Source organism: Primulina tabacum, chromosome 2 (genome assembly GCF_025594145.1).
Source record: "Primulina tabacum isolate GXHZ01 chromosome 2, ASM2559414v2, whole genome shotgun sequence".
NCBI lineage: Eukaryota > Viridiplantae > Streptophyta > Magnoliopsida > Lamiales > Gesneriaceae > Primulina > Primulina tabacum.
The window spans coordinates 3,933,869-3,956,674 of record NC_134551.1 but is presented as its reverse complement, the minus strand read 5'-3'; the positions used below and the strand labels follow the sequence as shown (position 1 = coordinate 3,956,674).

The 22,806-nt window shown below is 32.1% G+C and overlaps 3 protein-coding genes and 1 pseudogene across 3 annotated transcripts; 2 read left to right on the top strand and 2 right to left on the bottom strand.

Annotated features, from left to right (window-relative positions):
- Window positions 1-8,448: 8,448 nt before the first annotated feature.
- LOC142526294 (exocyst complex component EXO70H1-like) lies at window positions 8,449-10,978 on the bottom strand (annotated as a pseudogene).
- A 3,314-nt stretch (window positions 10,979-14,292) lies between these two features.
- LOC142537300 (protein ANTAGONIST OF LIKE HETEROCHROMATIN PROTEIN 1-like) lies at window positions 14,293-16,081 on the bottom strand. Its single transcript, XM_075642843.1, has one exon. The coding sequence runs from the start codon at window positions 15,851-15,853 to the stop codon at window positions 14,492-14,494; it is 1,362 nt and encodes a 453-aa protein (XP_075498958.1). The 5' UTR covers window positions 15,854-16,081; the 3' UTR covers window positions 14,293-14,491.
- A 174-nt stretch (window positions 16,082-16,255) lies between these two features.
- Window positions 16,256-17,552, top strand: LOC142537298 (uncharacterized). The gene is made up of 2 exons (XM_075642842.1): window positions 16,256-16,676; window positions 16,765-17,552. Exons 1-2 carry the CDS (start codon window positions 16,380-16,382, stop codon window positions 17,395-17,397), a joined length of 930 nt encoding a protein of 309 aa, XP_075498957.1. The 5' UTR covers window positions 16,256-16,379; the 3' UTR covers window positions 17,398-17,552.
- Window positions 17,553-19,427: 1,875 nt separating this feature from the next.
- Window positions 19,428-20,451, top strand: LOC142537172 (uncharacterized protein At2g29880-like). The gene is made up of 2 exons (XM_075642728.1): window positions 19,428-19,754; window positions 19,849-20,451. Exons 1-2 carry the CDS (start codon window positions 19,428-19,430, stop codon window positions 20,449-20,451), a joined length of 930 nt encoding a protein of 309 aa, XP_075498843.1.
- The last annotated feature ends 2,355 nt before the right edge of the window (window positions 20,452-22,806 follow it).

The window sequence follows — 22,806 nt, the reverse complement described above, 5'->3', positions numbered from 1 at the left end:
CATACATCGATACATGACATGCACGTTGAGCTATGATCCTTGGATACCCTGATATGATTTGATTGGATTCTGGGGTTTGTGAACACAATGCTATGTTTGTTATTACATGACCCTTAAAGCATAGACATTTTTGGCCCCGACGATTGATATGAGATTTGGGATTTGATGGCGCTTCGTCAACGCTATCATACGAGTATCCCTTATTGAGGCCGGTGTGCCAGCTCGAGCATTGATTTGATAGCGATTCGTTTGATTCTGACATGTGCTCAGTGGATGTGCATTTGATCTGATACCTCCACGACATACATGCATTGCATACCATATATCATTGTTTAGATATATGTGGTATATATGATGGTTGTTCCATACGGAGCTTTGCTCACCCCCAAGGGAGGCTGTTGTTGTCTTTGTGTGTGGACAATGGCAGGTACTCCATGATATCAGGAGACCGGAGAGGGTACTTCTAGAGGGAGTCACAGTTTGAGTTGAGATTTATATTTTGTTCCCAGTATATATGTATATGTATTTATATATCGGGGCATGTCCCGAGGATATGAGTTGTTTATATATGATTGATTTTGATTACGTGTGGGCATGTTTATGATATGAGATTAAATACTATTTTTAGTATTTAAATTATAGAAGAAATATTTTGGGCTCATGGTAAAGAAATTTTAAACTCGTTTTTGGCTGTAATTAGTTAACCCTAATCAAAGTGCATTGTAATAACGATTAGGAGCTAAGAGCCCCACAAATAAAGGGTTAGTTATCAAAATAATAATGACTAGATCTCTTGTGAGACGGTCTCACGAATTTTTATCTGTGAGACGGGTTAACCCTACCGATATTCACAATAAAAAGTAATACTCTTACCATAAAAAGTAATATTTTTTCGTGGATAACCCAAATAAGAGATATATGTCTCACAAAATACGACCCGTGAGACCGTCTCACACAAGTTTTTATCAATGATAATTTACTTAATATAACATAGACGGTCTCATGGATCAGGTTAAGGGTGATCAAATTTTTTTATTAACCGCCCGAACAGTTCGAACCGAATTGCACCGAACCATTTTTCATAATATTTTATAAAAACATCGATTAAAAATATTAATCATAAACAGCACCGCATACGCGGTTCGGTTTTTTTTTTTTTGCCAAGAACCGCACCAAACCGCACCGCCTAAACTGCTTGCCATAATATTGGGCCTAGAATTATAATAATTTGTAAACAATATATTCAAATACAGAAGTTATCATTCATTATATCTCAACTCTCTTCAAAATTATTATTCTTACAAATAAAACTTATATTTTTCTTAATTTATCTTCATATTAGTCTTTTATTAAAATATTTATTTCTTTTGCTACAATATTTTGTTTGAAGTTTGAAAGTAAAAAAAGATAAAAAAGCGTAAATATATTTTTGTTGTGAATGTGTTGTGTTGTTAAATTATTAACTTAGTTTTGAATCTTGATTATTGTTTTATCTATTTTCATCTTTATATGTTTTGAACTATATTTTACATTTGAAGACAATATATTGTTGTTGTTTTAAAATAAATTACAATATATGTTCTAATATTTTTCATTAAAAAAACCGTAAATCGACCGCAACCGCTTGAAATCGCTCAAAACCGTAAAGTTAATTTCTCATGTAAAACCATGATTGATTTTTCAAAATACTAACCGACCGCATATGTCAATTCGGTTTGAGTTTTTTTAAAAAAAACCGCAAAATCACAATGTGATCACTCCTAGATCAGGTCAAATATGTTCATATTTACAATAATAAATAATATTTTAGACATAAAAAGTAATATTTTTTATTAATATCCAAATAAAATATTTATTTCACAAAATTGACTAGTGAAACTATCTAACAAATGTTTTTTTTTTTGGCTAATTGACACGGGCAATTGCATCACAAAACTTCAATTCTATCTTTCAAACGGAAAAAGACTAATTACCTGCCCATGATTCGATCTATGATCATGATTATACTTTATTTAAAAGCTTGATTTTGACATGATTAGGATTTGTACCAATAAAAAAGAGGGAAAAAAAGTTGTGCATAATGATCAGTCCATTATTATAAATTTCAAATATTTCATACATAAAAAAAAATGTGGGTGAGACCGAGCTTTAACTCTAATGATCTCACCTTGTTTCCTTCTTGTAATGATTCGAGTTCGAGTCCTCTACCTCCTAGAATAGGATTTCAAAAAAAATGTGAGTGTAAATGAACACATTTATTTTCAAAATTATAGCAATTTATATATTAAAGCAATCATTTGTATTTTTTTCCTAAAATTTGCACCATGAGATAGTGAAAGTTTTAAAACTATTTTTTATTTACAATATCTCTTGTTTTTAAAATTTTTAAGTATCAATATGTAATAAGTAAAAGTTAATGTATACATTGAAATTTTTAATACCTGTTTTTTTACACAAAAATCAATTTGAAATTCATTTAATTAGTACAATATATTATGATTTATGAAAGTTTAAAATGAAAATATATGTATATGTATATACATATCACTTGGGCCACTTGGCCGTTGACTGTGGCGGTTAACACTGAAGTCAAGGTCAAGGATGCCTGCTAATTGTGGTACGTGGACTCCCCATGTGTGGAAAACGTATCCTCCTGTATTATAGATTTTCATAAAAATAATATTTTTTTTCATAATTTTACTCGAATTAAGATCTAAAAATAATAATTTCATATAAAAACTAATATTTTTCATGAGTTGAGTTGAATTAAAGAATCGTGAGATGTGAAACGGTCTCACAAAAATTTTTGTGTATTATAAATTGTTTTGAAGGATTTTTTTTATTTTTTTAAATGAGCTGGAAGGAATTATTTTTTTTTTTAAAAAAAGCCCAATGTATAATAAATTTTACCTAAACACAAAAGGGCGATGTTGTTGCCTTTTTTGTACCCTGATTCACTAACTTTGTGGTTATTATTTTTGCTAAATTATTTTTTTAGAAATTATTTAATAATACGTTAAAAAACAAATTATTTAATAAACTATGTATATTAATAATTTGATATCATGTCGTATGATAGTCTATGGGGATTGGAATATCGTACTGTAGATACATAATTTTTATCACTGGGTAAAGTATTTAAAAGTTTCTCAGGTTTATATTAAAATATAAAATAATGATATATATATATATATAAGAATTTTTTATGTTGATAGTTATATAAATAATTTTTAAAATAAGAAAATAAATTGAGATGGAAGAAAATGATCCTTTGCATACATTTTTTTTACAGACGACCAAGTTAATATTTGGTTATGCATTGATTTTATAATATTTGGATAATAATTTGTAGTTTTTGAACATGTTTTTAATATTAACGGTGCTATATGTACAACAACATTTTGTTAAAAATTCAATTTATCAAAATCTTATGATACATTGAATAAAAAATCTCATGATATAATAATAAAATATCACGATAATTGACGTAAATAATGTTATACAATATTTTTGTTTACCTTTAATACCATCCTCTGATATTATGTCCAAATTTGGAAGATGTAATGTGTAAAAGAGATTTAAGCCCATCAATTGAATGAAAATTATGAATCAGTAGAAATACATACGGAGCTAACATGCATAAGCAAATATGTAGTAATAATATTTATTGTCTTGAAATAGCTGTGAGTGTTTGACTGAGCTTATAAGATTTTTAGAGTTTAGAATTTATGAAATTTTGTTTGATATTTAAAATTAAAAAAAAAACAATTTATAACATGTCAAAATAAATTGCTTGACATCTTACAATGTATTTTTAAAAAGTATGACACCTCCAACTTATTTTTTAAGTCTTATTTGAATGTCTTTTAAATACCAAATTATCATTATATATTTTATAACAACTTAAAAATATCTTTGTATAACACAATACATAAATTGATTAATAGTCAATTATTAACTTTATTACTATTTTATAGATATTTTCCTTATTAAAGTAATACATTAACGGTGTGTTTGGTTGGAGTGATTAGGTGATTTTATGATTTTTAAACTCACCTAATCCAATGTTTGGTACGATTTTTATTTAACCAAATCAATCTCTCCTATGAATGATTAGATTGTATTAGGTGTGATTAAATAATACATTCTTCCCTCCTAGGATTATTTATCATTCCTCTATCCCCGCCCTCTTTCTAATTTTACCCTTTCTCTTTCACCAACGCCGGACCACCTCCGCCGTGGGACCGACGAATCTAAAAACTGCCGCCGGCCGTCCGACCACCGCAGTTTCCGGGCCGCGGTCGACCTCCGCCGGCCGTCGGACCACCTCCCGGCGCCGACCAGACGCCTACCGTCGTCGGACCGCCTCCCGCCGCCGGTCCTCGGGCCACCTCCGTTGCCGGGCCGTCGTCGAAGTAAAGAAGAAAAAATAAATAAAAGGGCAATTTTGTCATTTCATCGTAAAATTCAAAATTATCCCATACTTAAAAATCATATCAAACATAATACTATTTTACATCATATATTACATTTCTATCACAATCATTTTTTTTTATCATTTACATACTAATCATTAGTTTATTTTATCCTCCTATCAAACGCAGCCTAATACTACTAATTATAGTTGTTATTATTATTATTATTATTATTATTATTATGGTTATGTGAACGTTATTATAATTAATAATTATCAATTATTTATTATTATCATTATACTATTATTAGTGTAATAATAATTAATAATATTGTAAATAATATTACAATTAACTATATATTTTCTAATTATATTAATATCTATTATTACTATTATAATTATTACATGAACAAAAACTAATATAAATTATTTATTCTATTATACATACTATGATCATATTACTATTACTATTATTATTATAAACAACTATTATTATAAATTCATTGATTCAAGATTATTTTTTCAAACATAAATTCATAGTCCATAAATCTCTTTAAGGAATTTAGTACTGAATTAAAAATGCATATACCTTGATACTACTAGTAGCACAGTCCAGCAATAATTGACAAATTGAGTGGAGGCAGAAGCTTAGTGGGCTGCCTTCATCTTCTACAATTCACTTGGCCCATTCATTACAACACAAATATTTTTGTAACCCCAGACATGTTATATTTCTTACTCCCAACTACAATTGTGATTGATCCATTTATTTGAGACGACGCTAACATGAGTTGAACTGATTTATATTTACATAAAAAATTAATATTTTAACACAAAAAGTTACGTTTCATGAACCGAGTCAGATTGGATAAATGTTTCACAAAATTAACTTGTGAGATGTTATCGTATGATTTTTGTGTTTAAATATTTCTTCTTGTCAATATATATGTTAATTATCTTATAGTACTTACTATGTATAAAGCTATAGTCCCATGTAATAACATTTAGATTTTGGTCTTGCATGACATATCAATTTTTTTTAAAATAAATAAATAAATAAACCATCAAACATTAGATTTAAATATAAAAATAATTTAACATTCGATGTACTTCACACAAAATATAATATATAAACTAATATTTTATATTACAATTTAATTATATCCACGCATTCCTATAATTTAATGAACATTAAAGTAGAGTTTGAAACAATTTGTTATGTTTGCATTGTTTACTAGCCATGGACTGCCATTATTAAATAAAAGAATACGTCGAAATATCATATTTTCAAAGACTTATTGTTCTTTATTGCTTAAATCGGCATTCACTTTTTGTTGAATTATTTTCATTTCAAAGCGTCATTTCGAAAAGGCACACTATATTTCAGTGCTGTCGCATTTTTAGGTGAAACTGACTTTATATTTGCAATTTGGGATGATAACTTTTTCCACGGGTTTGAATCCCGGGAAAACCCGAAATGGGATGGGAATCTTCGATTTTTCGGGTTCCGGTTCGGGTTCGGGGATTTTTTTAAATATCCGATGTAGTTCGGGACGGGTATGAGATTACTATTCTCATCTCCGAACTCGTTACGAAAATAATATCAATAATATAATAATAATATTATTAATGTAATAATAATATTATTTTTTAAAATAATAATAATAATAATATTAATATTGATATTAATATTATCGATAATAATAATAGATAACAATAAGTTTTGATTTGAGAAAATTTCTGAATTCATCGTCGTCTTATCATATTAATATTTTTGAAATGGTGATGGGGCGAAGATGCGAATTTGATCCACGAAACTTCGAGTTTGGAGATTGCCCGAACCCGAAAAAGTGGGGATCGGGATGTGTATGGGGTGGTGATGAAATTCGGGGATAGAAACGAGGATAGGGATGACAAACTCGCCCTCGTCCTGTCCCATTGCCATTCCTATTTGCAATTACTACTGCTCCTGATTAATTGCAGCAATGCGTGTCCGTTTCTGTGTGTGTCTATATATATTTAAAGATATATATATATATATATATATATATATATATATCTTATAAAATATAATTTTGTCCACCGACTCAATAAGAGACATCTCTGTCACCATTTATCTTACAATCAACAATTTTCAAAGACAAGATATTATTTAAGGGAGAGCTTAATTACAATTTATACCTCATGCGACCCATGGGTTGAAATAGCTGTAAAACTTTTAATATTCATTAATTAATTTCTCCGAATGAATGGCTGATTTTAGACCCGTTTTAATAATGATGTATATTATTCATTAATTAACTTCTCTGAATGAATGGTTGATTTTAGATTCGTTTTTAACTAATGATTATTATTCATTAATTAACTTCTCCGAATGAATGGTTGATTTTAGACTCGTTTTTAAAATGTTATACATCATCGTCAATGGAAATGATATATACGCGTACCGATCACATAAAAATTACGAAAGTGTTTGTAAACTCTAAAAAAATGTGATTATTTAGTGATAATTTAAAAATTCACTTTTGTATATATGTTTATTAATATCATATTTTGTGTTAGTTTATACTTGATTTAATCAAAATCTCAAAATTGATCTAATAGTGATTTTGATTCTCGAAAATTATTATGATATTTTAATAAATTAATTAAATATCTTTAGACATTATTACCCATATAATTTCGAAGAGAGGTGTGTTGTATAAATAAGAGTATTTTTTTTATTTTATTAAAAAAATAGTAGTAAAATTAATTATTTACCAAACGCTTTAGCTTAAAAAAAAAATTAGCTTTTCAAATTTTTTGTCAAACACTTTTACTTTTATTTTTTCTGCTTCTTATGATTTATAAATTTAATCATTTCTTTAAGGTATAATTTGGTGCAAATGATAAGATACTTATTTATTAGTGTTAAGAATGGAACTTGGATCCTAACTCAACCCCAAAAGCTAGTTCAAGGGGGGAGGATTGTCTAAGACCATATATACAACTCACATGTTATTTATCCTACCGATGTGGGACAATTAACACACCCCTCTCACGCCCAGGAATGAACATCTGGAGCGTGGAGTTTACAAATGACCCAATTATGGGCAGAACGGGTGGCCTAATTATAGGCAGTCCAACACATAATGGTGGAGCCCGGGCTCTGATACCATGTTAAGAATGGAACTTGGACCTAACTCAACCCCAAAAACTAGCTCAAGGGGGAAGGATTGTCTAAGACCATATATACAACTCCCAGGTTATTTATCCTACCGATGTGGGACAATTAACAATTAGTCATATTCGTTTTGTTCAATGCTTTGCCCAAGTTCGGTTAATTTCATGAACCTTTATCTTATCAAAATATATTGATTTATCATTATTATGTTATGTATTTTTCATCGTCTCATTCACGAATCAAACGATGTCTTTAAATTATAATATTTCGCCTTTCTTATACTTCTATCTTCCTGAACTTCATGAGCATCAACGTTTTCCTCGAATAATTGATTAAAAACACGCAACATGTTTTTATAGCCAAATGATATATATGTAAGTCCGAAATTGTGACTTACTGTTCATTTGGCTATATATATATATATCTTTCTGTGCATCGAAATGTATGCTAAAATAATTGCCGAAGTCCTCGCTTGTTTGTGTTTTCAGGCCTTTTGCTAACCAAAATACGATCGAAGACAGATCCATTGAAACCAAAATTGGAGTTCTAATAATAATTGATCTTCTTCTAAAAAAATCACACCTCCAGTGAATTATAATGAGTACGTCTCTTGTGATACGTCTCACGAATCTTTATATGTGAGACGGATCAACTCTACCGATATTCATAATAAAAAATAATATTCTTAGCATAAAAAAATAATATTTTTTATGATAACTCAAATAAGATATCTGTATCATAAAATACGACCCGTGAGACCGTCTCACACAAGTTTTTGTCAATTATAATTATATATAGATAATTTCACATTCAGTAGTATCCAAAAGACAACTCAAATGAGATAAATATATATATATGTATATATATATTATTTGAATCACCACATTCATAAGATAAAAATCATGAATCTTAATTCTGATTCAAAATAATAAAGCAATAATAACATGCTTTGGTTTTTTCCTATTTATAAAATAAAATCAATTTGATTCTTTTAAATTCTCTTCAGAATTATGTATTTCAGAATCTTGAAACAACTCATGTTGACGTTGTAGGTTAATCTCGACTCTGACGACACAATTGACGAAAAACGCCCTGCCCCAGAATTCCCAAAGAACAAATCGGACAAGTGATGCCCCACATCCTCGGGGGTAAACCTGACAACTGGGACAATACTTTCCTTTCTTCGTACTGTCGAAGAATGAGTATCGTAAAACTCGCGATATCTTTGAAATATCTTTCTCGCGATAGATATCTTAATATCATCTCGGAGCTGGCTATCAGGTACCACGCACCCAGATTGATTTTTATATGCTTGGTCAAAGGACATATTAAATTTCTTGAATATTTCTGTGATTTTTTCGGGCGTGCCGCCATCTGTAGGTTCGGAAGGGAGTGTGTCGACGACGTGGCTCCATCCTAGCCGTTCATAGTTCTCAGCTAACTGTTTGATCTGAGCTTCGTGCTTCGTCAACCACACCTCACCCAGGAGATATTTCAGGTTTGAGGTTCGGGCTTTGACCACCACGTGTTGAAGATTGTTGGCTAGGAATAGATGTGAGAGAGAAATATCCTTGTAGTTCTTTGCTTCTGCGTCAAGTTTGAGGAGGAGGACTGAAATAAGCCCCGACAATTTTCGGGAAATCGCCGTCGCCGGAGTTTCATCAGAAGGCGGCCCTTCGGAGAAGATGTCGGTCAAAATGCTGCTGTAATCGGCGAGGATCGATAGATAATTCATAACTTTGGTGGTCAGATTGTGAACCCCTGCGCCGGTGGTCGGCGATTTTGACGAGCTTTTCGAAACCGCTGACTCCAAGTCATTGAACGAGGTTCGCACGAATTGTCCGAGCCTGATGAGTGAAGTGAGAGCCTGTTGTTTGATACTCGCCGTTGATTCGGATGAGAAAATGGAGTCGATCTCCGGCCAATGGTCGGCAATTCCGGTGTACATGTCGAGGAGGCGGAACACTTTTTCCGGCGCTGTTTTGGTGCTTTTTGCTACATTTTCCGGAAATTCGAACAGAATCACAGCTCCTTCTCTCGTGATCTCTGCGAAGCAGGACTCTCGGATGGAATCCGAAGTCGCGAACACGTCATCGCAGATGATTCTCTCTCCATTGAAGAGAGTCTTCACTGCAGTTCTCACGGCGTTTAGCCAATTCTTGATCCTCAACTCCAGAGCGTCCCAATCCATTTTATTGATTTCAGAAGAAGTAAATTTTTTCACACCAAGCTTGTAAATTCCTTCATCGACAATAGATTTCCGAAGAATATTGTATATATTCAAGCATTCTTTCGTGTAACCGGACGAGATCATGCACTCAGCAATCAATCTCAAATCCGACATCACCGCAATGGAGACATCTTCAACTTCAGATAACGACTGATTCGCAACCCTGGCGTCTTCATCATCATCGTCGTAACTATCCTCGAATTCAGACACACTGGATTCGATCGAAGGTGCTAGAAAACCGAGTGGAGACCGACTCCGGATCCAAATGAGCCCGATTCATGGACAAAATCTGATAAAACTCCTTCTGCAGCCTCTTCATAGCAACCTGCATCAAAGTCTGCGCACGAATCAATTTCTCAGACTTGGAATCCTCGGTGATCAGGTACTGCATTCCCCTGTGCAAATTTTTGACGCATTTGATGAAATCTTTAGCCTCTTTTCTGTTATCGTAGAACAGAGAAGTAACTCGCCCGAAGGCAGTGGCTTCAATGTCCCATTTCACGATCATCGGCTCCACCATATCCAGCATCCGAGCCATCACCGACTCGTAGAAACTCGGTCGAGAAGGCGAAAATCCAAACCGCGAAGGAGAAGATAATTGATCAGAAGTTGGAGAGGTGGAAGAAGAAGATTTCGGCGAAAACAGTATGCTTCTCATACCTTTTCTCGGCATTTTCAGCTTCAAAAAATTTTGGAGATGGGAAAAAGGAATCTAAATCCGGAAGGAGAATTTGCGAGTCTGTTGGGTTTTAACTTTTAAGGAAGTTCGGTGTGAAGATATTCGGGTATATATAGAAGGGGGCGGGTGGCGTTCAAGAAATGTTCCATTTCACACGTAAGTGTTGACGTAAGCCAAAACAGAGTAAAGTCATGGATGAGCTGTCGGTTCTATTTTGAAAAATATCACCACTCATGTCAACTACAAAATAATATGATTTCATTGGTGGTAGATTCATCTAAATATTATAATAAATAATTTTTTTTATAAAATTTATGAGATGTTAATACAAATATAAAAAATATGAAAAGTCAATAGAACAACAAATTACCAAGGTCATGACCTAGTGATAATGGCGATGTTTCAAGATTCGTATGATTTTGGGTTCAAATCTTATGCTACTGTATGCTCTAATTTTGAAAATGAAAAAAATAAATTTCCTTTTTCGCAACTTGCATACATGTCTATAAATTATTTTTAATCATGTTATCAGTCAATTACGTTTTAAAATAAATAAACTGACCTTGCTAATGTTGTACTAGCTAGCATAGAGTTTAATGGTGACTTGATTTCAAAGATGCATTTAATTAAATTTTACTGGTTTTCTGTTTTTAGCTTCTTGTCCTCGTTGTCGCGTTTCTTTAAATGGATTATGTGTACGCACGCTTTCTTTTTGGCGTTGACGACTCTCATGCAAGAATTTTCGATGCAATTCCATTAAAAAGCCGTGAAAGAACTAAACATATTTCTATATATGCTCCCAAATGAAATGAGGCCTTTTGAGTTTTGTAGGTACTTTTCCTCACGTGTAGACAACAATATTTCAACATTTGAAAACCATTTTAAATTAAGTATTTATTGACAATGAGGTATATATGTAAGACTTTTTTGTTTTGGTAATTTTTTTCAATTTAAAAACTGACAGATTGATGTATTTAAAAATAAGAAATAAAAGATTTAGTGGATCTAATATTGTGTATTATTTTTGAGGTCAAGTTTGATATTTTTACCATCAATGTCAGGATCATAGTGGGAGCTATTAGAGATAATAATTTATTAAAAAAATATACAATATTTATCATTCAAAGTATACTCACACTATCAAACCAATTATGAATCATTAAAGAGTTGTTCGTGTGATTGAAACTTGATAGGAAAAGCAAGAAGAAAACAATGAAAATGACTTGTAGATGCAAGTATTGAACACTTTCTCCTTAAGAAGAATTTGTCCCTCACAATGTGCTTAAGATTTATGGCAATCTTCTATCAAGATAGAACTATAACTCTTAGATAATGAGCACTCAAATATCCAAATTCTATAATAAAGAAATGGATGGAACTATATCTTGTTGAAAAAAGAAGAAGAACAATATGCAAATATGAAATTATGTATTTGTGTTTTTTATTTTCAATAAATCAATCATTTAAAGTTTTTTCATATGAAAAGATATGATCTTTCATTTACAGTGGTGTCCTTTGGCCATTGTAACTGACCACAATCATAAAACAATGCCAAGAAAATGAAAAAATACCCGAAAAATCCGAAGGGACACGAAAAAACCCGAACGCGCGATGCCAAGCGCTTTCTGCTCTTGGCAGCGCGCAAGCTACTGTTCACCGATTAATTTTTTTTAAAAAAAATTTGGTTTCCGTCTCTTACATGTTCCGACTACTCGTTTGAAGTTCTTTCAATATTTGATGAACTCATTTCGAGTTTTAATTCAGAACCATCGAACTTAATATTCATTTATTAAACTTTGTTATTTGTTTCGAATTTTTTCAATCAAATACATTGATTAATTTGTTTAATCTTCATTCATTAAGTATCAAAATTATCCAACATACAGAATATTTGATACTTTGTGGTTAGAATATTTTGAGAATATTAGTGATTTTGATTGTTAATTGCCTGCCTATTTCTCAAGGACACAAAATAAATAAATAAAAAGTCCATGCATGATATTTACTGAGGCGTGCGTATACAAGAAACCAAGAAACATTATTATTTTTACAATGTCGTTCACGTGTTTGTTTTTTAATTGACAAATTATTTTTCAAAAATCTGGGAAAGTGTTGGTATATTTTGGAAGATATATGGGAACACTATTATATTAAAAAAAATTCAAATAAAGACAAAAAAAACCATCATATTTTATTTCACAAATTGTCCTTACACAAACATTTTCTTCTTATAAAATTTTCGTTACAACTCATTTTCAAGGTAAATCTCAATACAATCCTGACAATTCTCCTCATGTGATTTGCTGGTGCGCTCCTTCCTTCTTCAGATTTCGTTAAAATCAACGTTGATGTAGCGGTTATTGGAGGAGTACTTATCGCACGAGATCAATTGGGCATAGTTCTGGTTGCTCAAATACAGCGTGTTGAGGATATACTTTCAAGTTCTTCGTATTAATAATATTCGACATTATGTCAGCTATCAGTTATGTTCATAATACCCAGAATTATTTCAACATTGTGATGAAAATTGATTAAAATTAATTAACTTATTTGATACCCCATAAATGGGTCCATCAAGATCAGGCACAGACACCCAGCCCATCCCTAGCCCAGATGGAAGACCCATGACAGGCCCGACTGTTCTTTTATAAATATCAGTCTTGACCGTCCAATTCAGGAATTCAGTATATTATTTTTAAGCATCACACTTAGCTGTTCTCCACTTATATCTTCAGTCTCTGACTTGAGCGTCGGAAGGGCTACGCCGAGACACCCTCCCGATCCCCTTCTAACAGTTTTATTCGTGATTTCAGGCTCGGGACAAATTCGAAGGCTGCGTCTGGACCATGAACAATTTTTTAATTTTTCTTATGCATAATTATTTGTTTTTTGATAGGAAAAAATATCAATATAAAAAATTCAACATATTTTCACCATTCAAAATACCTATGGAAACGTTTGTGAAATAACATGATGGTTGCATCAAAATCAAAACTCTAATCATTCATGTGAAAAAATATTACATAAATGAATTTCGTAAGTTTGCAGTTACTTTCAAAGGAGCTAAAAGGTCGTCATTATATTTTGAAAAATTGTTTAATTGACTTTGATATCACGTATAAATAAATAGTAAAATGTGTATTTAATTAATTTTTTTAGAAAAACAAATTTATTGTATTGAAGTCTAAGAATCTAAATTTTTATTTGCTAGTCGATTTTTAATAGCATGTGTACATATAATTTGAAAATGTCTTGTCCTTTATTATCGGCCAAAACAAAAATATATTATATAGAGAAATATAAAAAATTATTTTTAAAAGTAAAAATATATATTAAAAAAGATATCAGTATTTATTAGCTTGGTTGACGCGACTAACTTTTCCATTCACACCAAATTTCCAAAATCTTATATTAAACAATCTTTTAAAAAAAATTCATTAATTGTAAAAATAACTTTCCATGCTGATGATATGCGTTATGAATTACTAGTTTCGTATTTATAAGGCCATCTCCAACCCATATCCTCTATTTTTCATCATCTATCCTCTAAAATAGAGATTCATAATCTCTATTTTCAAAAACCTTCTCCAACCCATATCCTCTAAATATTACCAAATACTCTATTTCTTTAATTTATTTCATTTTCAACCCATTTTCTTTAAATATTAAGAAATACTCTATTTTTTTAATTTATTTCATTTTCAACCTATATCTTTTAAATCTTACCAAATATTTCATTTCTCTAATTTATTTTATTTTCAAATACACACACATATATATAATTAATTAATTTCATAATGTATTATTTAACTAAACTTAATTAATTCGCTAAACATAACACAACTACATGTGTATTCGACTCGTTTATTTAAAACAATACATTTATTTTGTCATCAAATTGCAAACAAAAGACAACATTTATCAAACAGACATAAAATATAAATAAAGACAAACATAAACGACACATGATTTAAAGAACAACACACAAATTGACCATTAAAAATACTAATATTTCGAATTACTGTACTCCTCCCACAAATGGTCAATAAGAGAATCTCGGAGTGCATAGTGAGCCGATTTATCTTTTATTTTACGATGGCGTGCAAGAAACTCTTGAAATCGGACATGCTCATCCTGTGCCATCTCAACATCTGGGATGGGTGCCTCGCGATAATCTGTGACTGGCACATTCAATTCTCTTTCATCTTCAATAATCATATTATGCATTATAATGCATGTTGTCATGATATCATGCAGCACCTGTTTGCTCCAAACTCGTGCAGGTCCAGTGATTATCGCCCACTTTGATTGCAATACTCCAAATGCTCGTTGAACATCTTTTCTACAACTTTCTTGTCGTGCTGCAAAATATTTCTTCTTTGGACCTTGTGGATTGTGGATTGTTTGCACTAGAGTAGCCCACTTTGGATATATACCATCTGCTAGGTAGTATCCCATGGTGTATTCTTTTTCTTGTATGACATAGTTAGCAGGGGGAGCTACACCATTGGCCAAATTAACAAAAAGATGAGATTTTGATAACACATTAATGTCATTGTTTAAACCTGGTAAACCAAAGTATGCATGCCATATCCACAACTCGTAATCTGCTACGGCCTCCAAAATGATGGTTGGTTTTTCGCTACGACCAGCATATTGTCCAGCCCAACCTGTTGGACAGTTTTTCCACTTCCAATGCATACAATCTAGGCTTCCTAGCATCCCCGGGAATCCACGTTGTTTTCCAATAAGGAGAATCCTTTCAATGTCCTGAGCATTTGGAGACCGAAGATACCAGTCACCAAAAACCTCCACCACAGCCCGACAAAATCTTTTTAAACTTTCAATCGCAGTAGACTCCCCGATTTTAATATACTCATCCGTTGAATCTGCCGCCATACCATATGCTAAGATACGCATTGCAGCTGTTATCTTCTGGTATGGGGACAACCCGGGCCTCCCCAACGCATCTACTTTCTGTACGAAGTAATTGTCATGTTGTTGAACTGATTCCATAATTCGCAAGAATAACCGACGAGACATTCGAAAACGTCTCTTGAACATTGATTCATTGTACATTGGAGACTCAGAAAAATAGTCATTGTACAAGCGTTGTTCGGCAGCTAATCTGTCTCGATTAATCACAACATGGCCAGTGATCGAGCCTCGACGGTACAAATTATCACTTTCTTCGAAGTAATTGGAGACAACGGTAGCACTGTTTATGAGTTGGCTTAAAACCATTTGTTGTTCATCAATGCGATTAAACTCATTCTGTATGTTGGCACTAGGTTGATCTTCGTCGTCAGATGATGACGAGGACGCATAGAAAGAAAAACTTGAAGGACCTCCTTCATGAAAATTCATTTTTGAGGAAGTTGAGTAAATTATCAAGAAGTCACTGGTCTTTAAATAAGTGGTGACACTTATTAGTTTAGTTATGTTAGATATTTTAATTTAATTTTAATATTATATGGAATAAAAGCCAACTCATTTTTTTTTTGTCACGGATTGTGTATTTCAATAAAGCCAACTGAGATGCATTTCAAATAAAAGCCATGTGATGGGTTGTCTAGTGGTGTCTAGTCACAATCAGAGACAACTCAATAGCCCACTCTTGTCTATATACTAGCTGTCACGGGTTGTGCATTTCAAAGCAAAGCCATGTGATGGATTGTCTAGTTGCTGTCATCTAATAAAGAAACTCTATAATATGTCAGAGATGCATTGTACATTTAAAATAAAGTTCTTTCAATACACACCTTTAGATCATATTTAATTTTAATTGAGACCGTTGATCCAGATTTTTTATTAAAATGTTTTGGCTATAAATTGAAGCATCATACGAAGCATTGAGACAACTCCTACAAATTGAATAATTATTTACAATCAAATGACTTCATCTAAACGTGGTGCTGCCTTCTCAATCGAGGAGGACAAACTACTCGTGATGACTTATCTTGATGTCTCCCAAAATCCAATAATTGGTATAAACCAATCACGCGATAGGTTATGGTCACGAGTGGCAGCTACATACAACGAACAACTCGCTGGTAACTCAACAGAGCCTCGAACTACTAAGGCCCTCCAATGTCGCTGGTTCAACATAAACAAGATTGTCCAAAACTTTAGTTCATGTGTTAGCCAGGTGGAACTTAGTCGTCCAAGTGGTGCTTCTGAGAAAGACATTGTGAGTAATTAATTTTTTTTATCATATTTGTGTGAAACTATATTTTTTTACTTTATGTGACTAAGATACAATTCATACCGTATTATAGTTGGATCAAGCAAAAGCCTTATTTAAGCAATCAGCTGGGTCGACTTGGCGGTTGGATCATGTATGGTCTTTGCTTAAGGACCAAGAGAAGTTTAGGTCATCAAACGCTATTTTACCGAATTTCATACCAAACCGCGGGAATATCGACTCATCCCAATCTGACTATTCTCCCAACACAGAATCACCAACACCCGATTCTGGAGGGCTATCTGGGTTTGCTATAAACCTGGATGAAGATAATCCATCAGGAGGGAGTTCTCAGCGTCCAATTGGCATAAAAAAGGCCAAAACCAAAAGAAAAGCTACTGAAGAACACTTGAAGGACATTTCCACCATGACTAAATGTACTGAGAAAATGGTGGCTGTTATGGAGAATGCTGAGGTACATCGACAACAACTCATTGCTGTTGAGAAACAAAGGAATGCGATAATGGCTTTTAAAGAAGAAAACAAAATACTAAGGATGAACCTTATGTGCGTTGATGAATCAGTCCGTGCATACTTGATCAAAGAACAACAAAAAATTTGGCAAAAAAGAATGGAGACGGGGGATGGCTCCGACGGAACTTCTACACCATTTGGACAGTTCTTCGGAGGAACTTCACCATCCGGGTCCGACCTTCTACCATACTAGTGTTCTCTCATGGTTGCAATGAAATAAGAATGTGTTTATCTTTATTGTTGTGTGTGTGTTTTTTTTTTTATTTTTGGTGATATGTTTATCTTTATTGTTGTGTGTGTTTCTTTATTGTCTACTTTATTATGTCTACAAATATTGCATGTTTATCAAGTTAAGTTAAATCAATAATAAATGTTTGTAGTAAATTATGTTATGTAATTTTTTTGTCATTACATTGTTCATTAATTCTATTTCGTGACTACTATAAATTGTAAATTATAAATAATTCATGCAAGAAAATAAAACAATTAAAATAAATTTTTTATGATTAAATAATTCGAAATATAAAATATAAAATGGACAAAAAAATTATTTAAAATTAAAAACATTTAAAAAATTCGAAATTAAAAAAAGTGGCCAAAAAAATATTTAACATTAAAAATAAATAAAAAAATTCGAAATTATTAAAAAATTAGCCAAAAAAATTGATAAAACTACAAGGGTTATATTGCAATTTTCATAATGGCAATTCTATAATTAACCCATCCTCCATTTGCATCCTCCATTTGAATAGTTATCCTCCATTTTTAGAGGTTTACTATTCCTTCCTCTAAAATGGAGTAGAGGAATAAAGATGGGTTGGAGGAGAATCCATTCTCTATAATGAAGGAATACTCCATTTTGGAGTTGGGTTGGAGATGCTCTAAGTGACCAAAATTTTTCAGGAAAAAATACCCAAACAAGAATGAGGATGAAGATTACTTACATTACTGTGGTGTCCGCCATCATTTTGCTTGTTTTATTTAGGTTTGGAAACCCCAACTGCACAGAGGCCGTGAGGATGGGAAAAGCCCAGAAGTTTACCTTTGGGATCCTCCCAAAAAGAGTACCTATTCCGCCATCTGGACCTTCGACCGGGAGCAGCATCCCGCCGCACCCGCCACGCACCATAGCCGAAGCACCCCCGGATGATTTTTATCACCATTAATCTCCTTTCTTACGTCGTTCACAGGAGTAAATTGAAAAAAGAGCACCCTTATGCCCAAGAATAACATCTGTTGACGGGCTGTTTAGTTGTCGAGCTATTCTCTTGGTAACCTTTCTCACGCTATTCTATGCATTGGCTATTCTATTTTTTTGAATTCAAAAACTTGTTTTGTTTAACATGGATTTTTATAGACTCTATAAAAGTTTTGGGGTATCCAAATTAGGATTTGTAGAGTTGTTAAAAGTAAAGTGGTATTCAAATTTGATTTTTGAAGACTCTATTAAAATCTATAAGTATCCAAAATTTCCATAGATTTTCCATGATTCTTATAGATTTCTTTATGTACAAAATTTAAAACACTAGGTACAACAATTAGAAATAAAAAATTCTCTTCTACTCACCCTAGAGATTTTGGTAGACTTTTATCAACAAATTTTTGCACCCCATATCGGCGACCGCTCTTCTTCCTCCTGCACAATTTCCTTCAAAGGTACCTTCTTCAGTCACGATTTTTTTTTTGTTGTTTTACAAATTCAAGTTGACTTCTCAATTATTATGGTGTTTCATTTTTCTTTTTTCCTTGTCAGATTGATCATGATTATTTATCATAAATCTATATAATTTCACGATTTTGTCTACACATTCACACAAATCCTATTGAGAATAATTCGATGCACACAATCCTAATTTCACAATTGTATCAAATGTCTTACTACATTAATAATATTGTTATTTAATATCATGTTTTTAATATATGTATATTGCATCGTTTTAGGTTTGTTATGAGTATAATCAATAATTTGCAAGTATTTTATTAATTTGTCAGTATTTTATTATTATTTAAATATCATGTTTTTAGTATATGTATATTGCATAGTTTTAGGTTTGAATGAATATAATTAATAGTCTGTAAGTTTTTTTTATTATTTAAATATCATGTTTTCAATATGCGTATATTGCATAGTTTTAGGTTTGTTATGGATTATAGAATATTAATAAAATTTGTTGTGAGTTGTTCTTGAGATTTTATCTTATGCATATTCAAGTAATACTATCAATGGGAGATTCACGAGAAAAATATAATGTGTGGACGATTGAAGAGAGCAATGAATTGCTAAAAATTATGGTTGATGCTGCCATGAGAGGATGGCGTGATAAGAATGGAGTATTTAGCAAAAAAACTGTAGAAAAGAAAATACTTCCCGCTCTGAACGACAAGATTGGGTGTGCAAAAACTATTACACAATATCAAAGTCGTCTAAAGTGGTTCAAAGGAAAATACAGCAGTTATTGTAAGCTTATGCGTCATAACTCTGGTTTTGGATGGGATCCTGAGACAAAGAAATTCACGGCTAATGACGAAGTATGGAAAGATTATTTTAAGGTGAGAGTCTTCGAGTTTAAAAAAATAAAATTTATATTTACAATTAGATTTATAACTAGCTTAACACTTGATGTTATTTTTTGCTCTTTACCAGTCTCACCCTAAACATGAACACTATCGGACAGACACTTTTGAGGATTATGAAGACCTGAGAATTGTGGTTGGGACTGGAACTGCTACAGGAAAACACTCAATTGGAGTAGGAGATGACACTGATGCAAGAAAATTTGAGATAGAAGAAAATAGGGGAACTAGTTTAATAGACGATTATGTGTTTGATCACAACATTGGTGAATATTTCGTGCAAAGTGACGGACAAGAATCTTCGTATCAACCTCCATTTTTCGAGGACTCTATTTCACCATTACCCTCTCAGCCCATAAGTTCAGAGGTTCCAGCAACAACTAGGAAACGGGATAGGACCGAGTTTGAAGCAAAATCAAACACATTCAAAAGTATTGACCCAAATGCTATGCATGAGTTCTCCCATAGTCTTGAGAAGGTGGTTTCTAAGATAGAATCAATAGGGAATGCAGGTGACACTTGTTGGGATGCTATCAAGGAGGTCCCAAATTTGGATAATCGTACTCGATATAAGGTACTTGATTTACTCAATACCAGATCAAAAAAGATGGATTTCTTGAAAATGACCATTGAAGAGCGTTCGGGATGGATAGATTATAAATTGAATGAATGAGTATGTTTTGAAACACAATTCTTAAATAGTTACCTTATGTTAAAAATTCTATTCGCATTGTTTCGAATTGTTTTTCTAATTATTGATCTAGTAGAAAACTCTTGAATTTTGGATGATTTATATAAGTTTTTTGTTGTTTCTTGAACATATCTTGTTTGATACATGGAATGGTTTTTAATAAATTTATAGAGTTTCTTTTATTTTAATTATCTGTTTGATATCAGGTAGTTTATTTAAATGTCAAATATCAACGTTGATGAAGTAGAAGAACAAATGGAAGAAGATGAATTTGAAGAAGAATTACACGAAACTATTAGGTTTTTGTTAGTTGAAGTTCGTGGGAGCCTCTATACTTTTACTAAGCATATAGCTAACATGAATTGTGAACGTGTCCATCGTCTTTTAAATAGACGACCAATAACTTCAAGGGGATACGATTATATTCATGAAATATTAAAAGAAGATCCAACAAACTTTCGAGAGATTTATAGAATGTACCCCGATGTATTTTTAAAATTGTGCAACATCCTTAGAGAGAAAACACATTTACAAGATACAAGATACATTTGTATTGAAAAAATGCTTGCCGAATTTTTACTCGTTGTTGGTCATAATACCCGATATTGCTTAATTCGTAAAACCTTCGAACGATCACACTACAATACAAGCCAAAACTTCAACAAGGTGTTGAAAGCATTAAATAGCATTGCAGCAGATATGATGGTCAAACCTGGATCTGCAGTGCCCGAAAAAATAAGAGAGAGTACAAGATTTTATCCTTATTTCAAAGTAAGTAATGAAATTCTTTTTGTTGTTTTTGTTATTGATGTTGTTGTAATTATTATTATTATATTGTTGTTATAGGATTGCATTGGAGCTATTGATGGCACTCATATTCCTGCCACGGTGTTTGGGCGTGATACTAATAGTTATCGTAATCGTCATGGGACGATTTCTCAAAATGTTTTAGCAGCATGTAACTTTGATTTAGAATTCATATATGTGCTCAGTGGATGGGAGGGATCTGCACATGATTCAAACGTATTGACAGATGCTTTATCAAGAAATAACGGGCTTAAAGTGACACAAGGTTATTTTTTTAATGCTACTAGCTTATTTAATTTTTTTTTATTTTTTAGGATTATATATTCTATACATTAGTTACTTGATCCTACAAAATATGGTTTGATAGGTAAATTCTTTTTAGTGGACGGTGGATATCCAAATCGACGTCAATTCTTGGCTCTTTTTCGTGGTGTGCGTTATCATCTCCAAGATTTCACTGGCCAAGGTCGCCACCCTGAAGATGCAAAAGAGTTGTTCAATCTCCGTCATGCTTCTTTGAGGAACGATATTGAAAGGTTATTTGGCATATTTAAATCGCGGTTCAAATTATTCAAAACTGCTCCTCCGTTTAAATATACAACACAGACAGAGATTGTATTGGCTTGTGCTGGTTTACACAATTTTCTTCGCAAGGAGTGTCGTTCTGATGAATTTCCAGTTGAAACCGAGATTGAAGTTCCACCATCTTCATCAGAACAAGTTTACGAAGATGATAACTTTGGTGAATTATTCGATACACAAGAACAACAACGGACAAATGCTAATGCATGGAAAGATGCTATAGCAAATCAAATGTGGAGCGATGTTGATCATATTGTCAATATAAGTTAGATTTTATTTCATAAACTACTGTTGAAATTTTATCAAATTGTCATACTATTTTGATTTTTTAATCTAATATTCACAAAAAGAAATTGTTATATATTCTAAATTTTTTGATTAATTAATAATTTATGTTGAATTTGTTAGGATCGAGAAGTTCAATTTTGAGTTCTAAATTGACTAGTGATTCATTATTTGTTTTCACAAATAAAATCTATTTACATTTTAAATAAATTTTATTTACATTAATAATAATAATAATATTATTTCAAATGAAGAGTCTAGATTGAATATATCCCCATAAAAATATTACAAGAGTCATGGATTTTTATATGAAAAAGTTAACAGAAGTCTACAAAAGTCTTGCAAAAAGTCTACAGGAGTCTATGGAATTTTGTTTAGAAATCTGTGAGATTTGTGAGATTCTACAAATATCTGTCAAATCCACAAAAGTCTCTTATTTAAAAAAGTCATTAAAAGTCGTTAAATCTCTAGGTTGAATACACCCATGTTAGAAATTCAAAAAACGACTACAAATAACCAATATTCATTTTCAAATAATGGAGAACACTGGCAGGATATTTGCTTAGAAAAACCCGATAACAATCGCATATAGGGTGCAAATATCAAAGAGCGAATCATTTCCATAGTTCAAGCCTATACTTTTTCAATACTTATTTACATTTC

What these genes read in the sequence shown, in the direction of transcription:
- LOC142537172 (XM_075642728.1), top strand. Translation starts at nt 19,428, where the DNA reads ATGGGAGATTCACGAGAAAAATATAATGTGTGGACGATTGAAGAGAGC. An exon ending in TATGGAAAGATTATTTTAAG is followed by an intron (nt 19,755 to 19,848) that starts GTGAGAGTCTTC and finishes GCTCTTTACCAG; the next exon opens with TCTCACCCTAAACATGAACA.
- LOC142537300 (XM_075642843.1), bottom strand. Translation starts at nt 15,853, where the DNA reads ATGAATTTTCATGAAGGAGGTCCTTCAAGTTTTTCTTTCTATGCGTCC.
- LOC142537298 (XM_075642842.1), top strand. Translation starts at nt 16,380, where the DNA reads ATGACTTCATCTAAACGTGGTGCTGCCTTCTCAATCGAGGAGGACAAA. An exon ending in GTGCTTCTGAGAAAGACATT is followed by an intron (nt 16,677 to 16,764) that starts GTGAGTAATTAA and finishes ACCGTATTATAG; the next exon opens with TTGGATCAAGCAAAAGCCTT.